The following is a 12447-nucleotide window of genomic DNA, read 5'->3' as shown; positions in this document are numbered from 1 at the left end:
TTCAATTGATTCAAATTTTTTTCTGAAAAGATTAACATTCTGTCGATATCTGAAACAATTTAAATTGCTCAGTTTATTAGTACATAGTATGGATTGGGTCAGGGTTTTCCAAAGCGTATTATTAGCTTGACTCATCCAATCCAAAACCAGCTCTGATGTTTGTTTGGGATGACTGCCCAAATGATCCTACTGAGTCTGATTTCCCCCCTCTGACCCACACTGACAGACTTAAGAAGATGAAAAGTTAGTAAGTTCTTGGAGTTTAAGAATACTCCAAGAACCATTAAACTTAGAATAAGCTGGAAACTGCTCAAACATCAAGTGGTTGAAACAATTCAGAAAAGAAACCCCCTCCACAACTCATTAAATTTACCACAAATCAAACAACTTCAAAATTTAAGATATGTCCAGCCGTTTCAACAGAACAAAAATACTAAATAGATATAAAAACAGTTTTTTATAATGGATAAAACCGGCTAGCATTATATTGTTGGAATGGGCCAAACTTTAACATCATTCAAAATTTATAGAGCATCTTTAAAAGCCCAGTCTGTGCCAGGAAACCAATTTAGATAAACTCCTAACAATTCTGACAGAAAAAAAAGTGGTGATGCAGTCACAATCATGACTTGTTAAGGGCTTTTTACCAAATTTTAGAAGGGGTGGGGTACATGATGGTACTAAATAATCAATCCACCCGTAGAAAGGGCAGCTCACTATTCTTTCACATCTGAACGTTTCCCTAGCGATGTTAGCCAAAAAAATACAGTACAGGGTAAAACTTTTATGCATTTTTCTGACTTTGAAGACAATAAAAATCCTAAAAATTCCTACTTTCAGATTTGCAATTCAAACTAAAAAAGTCAGGAAAATAAATGAACGTCTTAGTACCTGTCAGTAAACTCTCCATACATTTGAAATCTCTCTCAAGCAACCATGTTGAAGAAAAAGAGCACATCATCTGTCCATACGCTGGAACATTAATCCTAATTGCGACACCTTAACCATCATTTTCTGTCAATAACCTGTTTCCAATATACACACGCGCTCGCAAGGCCGCCTCACCCCAACTAACTCTCCTTATCCTGCAGTTGATATGCTCAATATTCATCTCATTATATTTTTAAAGTCTTCATCTGTTTCCATTTTCTTTTATTTGTTGAATCCCGCCCGGGCTTCTTCTGCATCTCCTCGTTCTCCTCCCCGCCCTCCCAAACAAACACGCAGATATATCCCGTACCCAAAAGAGGCCAGAGGAAAACAGAGCCCTTCGAAAATGCAATATTTCTGTTTTTAATATCGAGGTCTATAAGATCAGGGCAGAGATGGGTTCCACGGCAATATGTTTATTTATATATTTTATAAGAAGAGAGAGGGGAGAAGGGGGGGGGGGGAAATCCTCCCTATCAGTGTACGTATTTGGGAGGCCGGAGCCACTCTATCGGAGCTCATCTTATATGAAAAATAATGTTGTGTATGGATATACTTTTATATATAATGGCAATATGGGATCAGGGCTCTTTTACAATGTGCCATACTTCAGGCTAGGGCTAACAGCATTTTATGACCCACCAGCAGTTCATCTTCATGTCTCAGGCAGGCAGGAGCACTGCATAATAATGTCGTTTCCTGCCCCCAAATGCTATTTCACAGGCCGGGGCTCATTTCTCAAACTTCACCACTTTTACAATTTCCTAAACTTTTATTCCCGTCATTATTACCAACAAGATTTCATTACGTATTTAGAATGTAAACAAGTCTGAGTAATGACACTCCCCCGCCCCGTCCTCCTTCTCTTCTTCTTCCTCCACCCCGTCGTCTCCCTGGATTCATTCCCGTTGATGGCTCCGCCACTATCTTGGCTCCAGACACGAAAAGTACAAACGCGCACGCACCAAAGCGTGCGTGCGAGTTCAAGCGACTCTCTTGCCACGTGTGTTCGGAGCCCATGCGCGCGTGCGCCGGCATAAACAAGTTGCGGCGCGAAAACGCGCGGCCGTTTACCGCTCGGCGCTCCGAGACGTGCTCCCCGGTGCGCGTGCGCGCGTTTCTGATAAAGGGGGTGGAAGGAGTTTTATACTCAACTCACATAAATCATGTAGAAGAAAAATGAGCAAATGTGCAGGCTAACTCATCTTCTCCCCATCCGGAGAAAATGAAATTCACTGGAATACCTATCAAAACTGCAATCATCCAGAGATAATATCTTCTTTGGTCTATCTGCACTTTCCGATTTAATTTCCTCCATGCCCTTGACATCCAGCGATACCATTAAGATGAAGCACATACAGTAAGGGAGTAGTTCTCACGTTCTGATGTATGAGATCTCCCCGCGCTTAATGTAATATCATCATTTGCAAATTAATGCAATCTTTCTTTTGTTTGGTGATGCTCTGGTGTTCTTTTTTTCTTTTCTTTTTGGTAGGGATGTGAGAGGATGGAAAGACAGTGACGAGGACGCAAATGTGGAGGGGTGTGTGTGTGTGTGTGTGTGTGTGTGGTGTGGGGGGGGGGGGGGGTAAGCATGTGATTTGTGAGAAAGGAGGGACAAAAATGGAGGTATTGCAAACACTGTGAACCCCCTGTTCAACGCTAGAATGACATGCAATTATGTGTAGGCCTGCCCCGAGTCAGGGGTCAGTCAAATTACTCCATCATTTAGCCCCGGCGTTGAGATGAGAGAAAAATAGAACGACATCTCCCCCACCCCCGCTCATTCACACCACCACCATCTTTTGCTCCCGCGTCTTGCAAACATCCAACACTGCATCAAATCACAAAATCATTAGTGTAATAAGCATGGAAATCTGTTTGCAGATTATTGTTGACATCCCCTCCCCACAAAACCACCACAATCAGCACCCCCTGTTCCACTCCTTTATCTGTTCCCCTTTTTTATCCTTTTTATCCCAAACAATCACTCAGGGTGTAATGATATATTCAGTAAAGATTTTAAAAATCATAAGATGTGGAGCAAAGAAGGAATCTGGGGCGGGGGGTAGCTGAAGATTAGGGTGATGGCAAGGAGGCCTTCCACCCTCAAAGACGTCAACAAAGCTAAATTGTCCAAATACAAGAATAAAGTTGATTGTTGTCATGCCAATAAAGAACTTGTAGCTGATTATTATAAAGAAAGCACAAATCATTTGAGACATGCAATTTTTAATTAGAAATATTGTTCTTCAAGACTGATGCTATTTTATTAATTTTCTGAGAGTTGCCTTTCTCTTTTTTTTAACAGAAGCAAATTTCTTGGTTGGATAGTTATCTTAGTTAAGAAGATAAGCTTAGGTCTTTTCCAACAACATTCCCCACCCCTTTATCAGCAGTTGGACATTAGTGTGTGCAAATTTCCACCCCTAAGGACAATCTTTATCAGTCAACTACATAATCAACACAAACAAGCAAAACAAATTCAGAACTACTTTCTTTGCACCTTCAGAAAGAGAATTCACAAAAATGGTTTGGAACTATTGTGACGTTTTAAAAGTGCTTAACTTTGTGCTAGCCAGGCTAACTCATTAACACTTAACAACTGGAACAATCACTTTCATTGAGAAGAAAAGCAGAAGATCAAGCAGCAATGAAAGGAAAGGATTTGACCGAAGAATATCCATGAATATCCACAACGGTCCAGTTCCAAACTAGAATCACACATTGGGACTTTTCTGGGTGGATCGTATTCCACTTTAAGTGACGGCAGGTTTGCATCGCTGTTGTTGTTGGAGCGTGTTGTGTTGTATACAGCTGCTGCTGCCGCTCTGTCAGCAGGCCGACCAGTCTATTCGCTTCAGTAAACTTTTCAACTCACCGAGGGACATTTACACAGCAGCCATGCCTAAAATGGGCCATGTGGCCGACAGAACGCTGGCATCAAACATAGAAAGGTGCCTGATTCTAAACTGTCTCTAATGATAAATCAGCATTATACTCCACAGATACAGACTATTTAGGGGGTTCAAAATCCTTCTGATTTATGACATATTTTTAGGCAACTGCAATATTTATACGCATTAAAAATGCATTAAAGCAAATGCATGTTTTGTTTTTTTAAGACAAAAAAAAACTATTACACCTGAAGAGCTCTGGCTGAAACCTCACTGTGAACATAGATTTCATGTTCAGTGTCCCACAAAATGTGACCTCAACTTCACCCCATGACCGCAGACTGACCTGTAAACTAGCCTCCGCCATCACAGGGCGTCCAGCCCTCTCTCCCTGAAACTGTTGACACATCTTCTTCATCCCATTCGCCTCTCCCCTCCCCTTTTTTTTTTGTGCTCTCTCTCTGTCCATCCTCAGGCTGTGTGTGTGGTTAAAACGATGGGTACAGCTGCTGATTGAGCCAGCAGCCCCGATGATGCTGATTCCTCGCGTTATTGATTGAGCTGCTGGCTTTCTTCTGCTTTGCTCTAAAAAGCAGTACATCTGGACCGATTAGCTGCTGTAGGCCACCTCTTTCTCCCAGAGCAACAAAATCCGCCTTGATGCTTCTCGCGTTTGTCCGCTCGAGTGTTATTTGGACGCGTTACATTCGCGTACCGCAAGCTGAAAGTAAAAGCGGAGCGCTGGGAGCAATTAACTTCAGCGTTTCCCTCCTCATCGCTACTGATTCTATTCAATCAATCTGGTGAAACACAAAGGAGGTGGGGGGGGAACAAAAATACAAAAAACTAACAATGAAACAAACCTCAGACCACACAGATCTTAATTGGCTGCCTAATTACTTCAGCAGACATTCACTTTTACAGTTAACAGAAGAGGGTAATGCTGGCAAGATCAAATACAAGGAAAACAGGAACAAAAGCGCCTGCCCGTCACGCCAGCTTAGATGCTTAACAGCTACTCAAAAACAATTATTTGAGGAAAAAATACGACATAATCTCCATTTTCTTTTAGAATCAAAAAGACGCAACTTTGCAGATGACATGTTCAAGGTACTCGTTTGACGACATGATGTTCCTCTGCCTTATGACACCCCAGGCCAAGCGTAAATATCATTTATGCTCCAATCTTAAGCATGGTAGATCAACAGGGAGTCATAAATGTCTGTTTAGAAATCTTCAGGGATATGCGTTATACATGTAGATTGAGGCATTGAAAGAAAAAAGTGTTTGAACAGCCCCGCAAACTCCGGCTCCGAGTGAGATGAGCTCCATTATTTACAGTTTTCCGTCCCGAATCGTAATCAGAGCCTTGCGCTCCGCAGGCAGCTGCCTACTGGGGTGCAATCTCCCCCCTAAGCATAAACACGCCCATAAATTCAAACACTCGGTATTCAGGGATTCGAATTCCCTCACATATAAATACGGAAAATATCCCGGTAAATACACAGATGTGTGCTTGTGTGTGTGAATATGTGGCTCTTGTAAACAGGGTCACCCTGATGAGGAAATAAGGACGTAGCAGGAGGCAGTAATTAAACAATACATTTTAATAAAAAGACCTTGAGGGTAAACTCGTTGAACCAGTTAAGGTTGTGTGTTACTTAGAGAGCTCAACAGAATGTGTACCAAAGACCTTTCGTAGATTATTAAGAGTCGGGTCTGGAAAATCTTGATTAAAATGGAAATCAAACAGCAGTTTCTATAACTATTGGCAAAACCAGATAAACTGTTGTAATATCTTAACATCCCTTCATATCCTGTTCAGTGTGAGTGGTCACAAATTGGTTCAGCTTTGTTCAAAGATCTACCTGTTTTTAACCTTTAAAAACCTACAGCCATTTACTGACTTTTGAAGAAAAGCATGCACCTGACCAAATCAAATTGTATGATCTCACATCTTTCCCATTTTGAAGATTTGGAACGATAAATGGGGCTCTGTGTTTCAAAAAGTGAGAATGCTACTGTCAAGTTTTTTTTTATTATCATTATTTTACAGCACAACTTCAAAACAACTGCGCTTTGCCAACGTTTTTTTTAATGTCAAGCTAAAAAAATAATTTAAAAAAGTCAATTTCCTTGCCACCGACTGGCGCTGATATTGACTGTAATCTAAGAGAGATACTTAGATGTTTGTTTTCAATAATGAAAAAAACAAATATTCCCATTTTGACAAAAAGGAGTAGCTTTTAGGTTTTAATACAACTTAAAAGTTATCTTAAATCTGTACAGAAACACCGTCTTCTACAGGTTCTGATGGGATAAAAGGCAATAAATATGAAATTCTGCTAATTAAAGAATGAGAAGTCATCAGACAACTTAAAGGAAAAAGCTAACTTGCCAAAATGAACTTTACAAAAATATATAGGAGTGAATACTAGTGTTTCAACACATCATTTCTTAACCCACTAAATAGACATGCACAGATTAAAAATTTTATTTGTTGTATTCTTTTCAGTGTAAGGTTACACTAATGCAAGAAAATAAATCAATTTCCAACTTTTTATTTATCTTTGTTTTCACACACAAAGATACCAAAAACATAAAATTGTATATGCCTTTCCAAAACATATATGTGAACTAAGGTAAGTGCTTTGCTTTTAGTTATGTTAGTTGAGCAAAAGTAAATTAGAAACCAAAAGTGAATTTGCAGATAAACTCAGCGGATATGAAAACCGCAAAAGGGCCACTCAATTTTAGAGCTTTTTTCTTTTCTTTTTTCAAAATAAAACATTTCCTTAAGGTTAATACTTTTCTCCCAAGTAGATAAACAAACTGCATCAGTTGCACTCATTTGTGCCTTCAAGCACTTAAGAGTAAAGCACTTGCAGATATATTCATCAGTACACTGACCCTGAATTGCTGCGGTCTTTCCTATTTCAGTTGCATACACAAGAGGAAACACTGATCTCAGCATTAGATATAGGCGCTCATAATGTTTGCTTGGGTATAACTGCCCATAAGAGTATTGATTACTGCTGTTTATGCATCTAAACCCCTCGTGAATAATTTAAATAACATTTTACGGACACGTACATCAATCACACCTGCAGACCCACACCAACACAATCACCATACCCAGGAAGGATCATTACTAATTTCCTACTTAAAGATATGATAGGCCTAATGGATGTTTAACTCGCGAACGTTTTAGGAAAATGTACACCATACAGTACTTCATATTCAAATTAGATTTTTGGAGGGGAAAAGGTGGTGAAGTCTCCCACAAAACAGAATGATATTAAAGAATTTCTGAAGGTTCTCTGGAGGAGGTCCAGGTAGTTTCACACTCCACAAATCTGGCTTATATGGAAGACGAACACCAGATATCCTACTAAACAAGCAATCCCCACTGTGGGCATGACAGCGTCATGATGGAGGAAGCTGGTCAGAGTTGACTGAACAATGGATGGAACAAAAAATGTGGGGTAATTGTGAAAGAAAACATGTTAGAGACTACAAAAGACTTCTGATTGGATTGGAGATGTGGATCTGAAACTGTAGTAAAAGTTACTTCCATGAAATGTGCTGAATGCAAATGCATATGATGTTTTCCAGTTTATCTTCTCTATACTCTTCACGACTACATTATGTGCCACTTTGTGTTGGTCGATCGCAAAAATATGAAAAAGTGTATAGACATTTTTTGTAGCCATGTGACCAAATGCAGAAAAATTCCAGATAAATAACTCAGCTCTGAAGACCACTCAATTGAAATTTATGTTCTGAAGAACTGATTTCAACTTGGACAACCACCGAGAAATGTTTGGAATCCGGGGTCGGACATTTCTGTGGCACACTCGGGGTCATTTGCGTACAGCGAGGTGGGGCGTGGGTCATTTGTGTAAGGTGCTGGAAGCTGCGGCTTAGTATGCAGGGAAGCAGGGGAGGGAGGGCATGTGACATCCACAGAGAGGCGGGACCCTCTTTGACCCCTGTCTATAATTCATCCCCTGGAATATGGGGCGCATCAAACCCTGGTTTCTTCCCGCCCAAAAAGAGAGAGAGAGAGAAAAAAAAAGACCTTCTCACTTTGTTGCGTGGAACTCTGACCCTGGATTAAAGCAACCAGCAAGAGGAAACCTGGTGATTAAATTTTCAGGCCCGTCCCAGGAGAGCAGAACCAGAAGGTCCTTGATTCACAGACATGAAGAGACTGAGGAAAGGGACCATGTCGGCAGGATAACCAATACCGAACGAGGAAGGCAAGGTGTATGTGTGTCTGAGTGATAATCAATTTTTTTAATATGGAAAAGTAATAATAATAATACACACAAGAACAAAAACATGCCAATGTTATCAACCAACAGTTAGGATAAAAGTTGATACTTTAAAGACCAATCCAATGCCTATAAGAAAGCAGAAATCAGTGTCTTTGTGGAGGCAATACCCATGATCCATGTCCATGTTCTGTCACTGCCTCCCTGACCGTTGGAGACTGCACAGGCTTCATTGAGGATGTTGATATCAATGCGCACACATGTGTGTGCGTGTGTGTGTGTGTGTGTGTGTGTGTGTGTGTGTGTGTGTGTGTGTGTGTGTGTGTGCTGAATACAACTTACCAGATGCTCTAATTTGTCTTTGATACTCCCAGAATCCCTGAAACACACAAACACAAATTCCCCTTACTTTAAAAAACGATTCAGACACAAAACTCATTCCATAAAAGCTGAATTTTCCTTACACCTAAAACAATCTACAGCACACTCTTTTAAGCGGACTTCTCTAGTTTTAACATACCAGATTATATGTGATCCGGTATGTTGAAACAAGCCAGCCCACATGTAACAGTTCGGGATCTGGTTTGTACTAACATAACTGGTTTGGGTTGCAAATTATACAATTTCTGTCTGTTTATCACAAAATGGCGTGAAAAAATATACAAAAATTGTAAAAGTTTTGTTAGAGTCCAATAACTGATTATGGAATAAGAAAATATAATATTCAGGTATCCGTATGCAGTGATTGACTGGTAAGTATGTTGTGAGTCCCTATTCTAAGTGCATCTTCAGTGCTTTTATGAGTCGCGAAGCACCTCTAAGCTATTTTCATGAGCTTTTAAAAATGTATGAATTTTAAGGTGAAAGGGCATATTTTGTGTTCTTATTGTGAATGTTTAAAGGAAGTTGTGTCTACCTGCCCAATTCATACTTTAGGGAAAATACAAATACTTCCCTCACTACTTGAGGTAAGAAGCCTGTCGACTACAGTGCAACAAGTCCAATAAATCTGGTAACAAGTTGAACAGACAACCAACACCATCCTGAAGACTGCTGCATACATCCGGTTAAATGCTAACTGGCTTAGCGCTAGCTGGAGGCAGAGTGAGTGAAGGCAACAGGTGGAAGCTGAAGATGAAAGCCGTGTTTGTGCCGTCTGTATGTTAGACAGACAAACAAAATAAAAAACAACTGATATTTACATGAGAGAAGACATGGAAAATATTAGGCACACAAGTGCAACCGAGAAAAGACACATGGATTTGTGGTCTCACTCTGGGAGACATGTTTTAGTCGAGGGGAAAAAACTGCATAACTCACCCACTGAGAATCACAAAGATTATCCAAAATCATCTCAGTATTGACTGATGTTCAGTCAGCAAGCCTCACACTGAAGAAAATCACAATAATCAGAGTAAATGATCTGTATGACATCACAGAGGGTTTGGCTAATCAAAAGAAAAATAACCACACAGATTTATCCTAATTGCTAACCTCTAAGGCTAAAATGCAGAGCGCATTTCAATGCTTTTTGCATCTAAACCAGACTGAGGCTAACTAATACTGTCGCCACACTGCTGGCAGGCGTGATGATCATTTCCAACTACAAAGAAAGAACTGGGAGCTTATTATCTGTGAAGTAATAACAATAATAATCATATAATAATAATAGAAATGTGTGTGTGATTATCAGCAGACTGAGCTGAGGAAGGTAGGGGGGAGAGGCTCTGTTAATAAAATTTAAAAAAAAGAGCAAATTGGCAGTAAATAATAGATGCAATTTTGGCACATCTCAAATTTGCGGCAGTGCAAATCAAAAGATCAAGAGAACACAAACAGCACCCACCTCCCCCCCACCAGCTCGACATCTCCGATCACCAAGCACCCACTCCGCCCCTCCTCGTCCAACTCGGGCCTCCATTACTGACAACTCCACCCAGGCTGCAGCGCTTTACAGTGTCGTGTGCGTGTGTGTGTGTGTGCCTGCACTGAGAGGGAGGAAGGCTTATCGACAGGCATCAGTTGCTAATGCAGCTGGCAGCATCACTGTGTAAATCTACACCATCTCTAAAATTACACACTGTCTAATCTATCCGACTCCCTCTGCCTCTCCGTTCCGTCCGTCCATCCGGCCGTCCTGCAGGACGTGTCCCACACACACGCACACGACGACCACAGACATATATGCCCTCAGCTTCTCTAAAACAATGTCATGAAGGAGAGGACAGAATGAGAGGCAGATGGATGGGGAAAAAATGCGCAAGAGAAGAGAAAGGGGGTTTGTTTGTTTGCTCTGCGCTCCGTCAGAAAAACCGCAAGAAGACAAGTCGACCACTTAAGGCAAACTTCATCTAGCTGTAATTACATTACATTCTGACAAACACCCCGCCACATTCATTATACATGACGGGCGCCCGGCAACCAGACAGCAAGACATTTGTTACTGTGGTGACAGTGTGTGTAATCCGCTAATGAAGCGCAATTAGCGAGAAACAATCCAACACTGGGGAGACGCAGCGCTCCATCCTTCCTCCTCCTCTCCCCCCTCCACTTCTCTCCTTTCATCTCCCTTCTCACTCTCATTTTTACAATGACATCTTTTTCTCCTCTTGCATTTTTCCCCCATTCGACCTTTATTTAGCTCTTCACATTCAATTAATGTCCAGCTCTTTCATCTACCTTTTTTTTTATTTTTTATCAAGGACAAGCTGTCCAGCGGTGTCCTCAGCAGGGCCGAGGGGATCGCTCCGTCCACACACACTCTCTCTCACACACACACACACTTATCCCGTATTACATCCTCATTTCTCTTTTCAAAGCATCATATAATCTGCCGAGGCCTTCTGGGAGGCAGTTTTCCCTTTTCTCCCTCCCTCCCTGCACACGATGTCTTCAACACAGAGGCAGCATCGATTTCTGAATTACGCCACAATATTAAATAATTAATATACTTGCAGTGATTGATGTTTTGCATTAGGCCAATATTAGGTTATCAATCAAAATCCACTTGGTTTAATGTAATAATATTGAAAATGTGTCAGTGCCTGTTCGTCCAATTTGTAGTGGAGGCAGGCCAGATAGTAATGGTGGTGTAGCACAAGGCCTCAGAGACATCCATGGCCTGCTCACTACAACCGCAGGAACACATTACAGTCGCGGCACACCAGGGGAGAGAGGGAGAGAGAGAGGGAGGGAGAGAGAGAGACCGGAGCCATGGGGAGGAAAACAGAGCGCAGACATGGAAGGACAAATGTGAAGAATGTGACAGAGGGGGAGGGAGATACTATCATATAACAGTACAAATGCCACATTAAAACATCATTTTCATATAGTTACATGTGCTTATGTTACATTATATCATAGCTTAAAAAAAAAAATTGATGTAAACTACAATCCCTGTAACTCTTTACAAACTTGAAATGAATGAATGTTTTTTTTTAACTTTGTTTACTGTGATTTAACAAGTTTTATAAATCACACGTTATATTTGAGCAATATTTATGCCTGTCTTGAGCCAAAGTAGTCTTATAGTTGACAAAAAATGTACAGGAAATGCATGCTCTGAAGTTTGCTTTTTTAAGCTCAAATTGCAATCCACAGAACAAAGTTTTCCAAGGTAAATTTGAGCAGTTCATATACTTTAGATTTTAAATGGGAAACATTCAAATAAATTTCTGATTCCTTAAAAATTAGGAAATATCGCTTTACTTCAGGACCAAACAGGGGCTGTCAGGCCGTAACAACTTGCTTTTAAATATTGGTGCTCCTTGAAGTAGCATTAGCTTGCAGCGGCAGATCAAGTGCTGTTTTGTTCATATTAGATCTTCCCAAGATGGACTTCACTCTGACAGGAATTATATTATGTCCGAGCAAGACGGAAAACCTTGCACCAATTAAACTCGTCTCTGCTCTTTGGTCTCTTTCCTTCTAGTATCTAGTTATAATTTGGATTTATGTAACATTTTTTATTCTTTTTAAAGTACATTTAACACATCTATGTGTCTTCTTTTTGATACACCATAAAAGGTTTTTCCAACAATAAAGCTTCAGTGCTACAGCTGTGTGAATGCTTGAATAACACCAATTCCTTCAGCTCTCACCCCTACAAGCACTTACTACATCTTATTGTCATTTCAACACCAGTGCTAGAGATAGGCCAGAGATCCACCTTGATCAGAATCAGGGATCTGGAGCTGATCAAAAGCAGCTGATCGAATGATTTTGACAAGCAAGTTTCAAATGTCTGTGCTACTTCTGCTACTAAGCTGCCAAACTCAACATAAAACCTTTAAGTTTCGATTTTAAGAAAAAGTTGTCGTTAAACATGAATGACTTTACTTCTT

General features: G+C 40.5%; 1 protein-coding gene across 1 annotated transcript in view; it reads right to left on the bottom strand.

Moving 5' to 3' along the window:
* Positions 1–12447, bottom strand: part of rsrc1 (arginine/serine-rich coiled-coil 1) — a 137986-nt gene that overhangs the window by 79225 nt on the left and 46314 nt on the right. The window contains exon 5 of the mRNA XM_055028768.1: positions 8447–8483. Within this exon, the coding sequence (XP_054884743.1) occupies positions 8447–8483 (37 nt within the window). The remainder of the gene's footprint in view (positions 1–8446; positions 8484–12447) is intronic.

Source organism: Poeciliopsis prolifica, unplaced genomic scaffold (genome assembly GCF_027474105.1).
Source record: "Poeciliopsis prolifica strain line A6 unplaced genomic scaffold, Auburn_PproV2 SCAFFOLD004, whole genome shotgun sequence".
Taxonomy (NCBI): Eukaryota; Metazoa; Chordata; class Actinopteri; order Cyprinodontiformes; family Poeciliidae; genus Poeciliopsis; species Poeciliopsis prolifica.
Note: the sequence above shows the minus strand (reverse complement) of the source record. Positions and strands in the feature narration are given on the sequence as shown.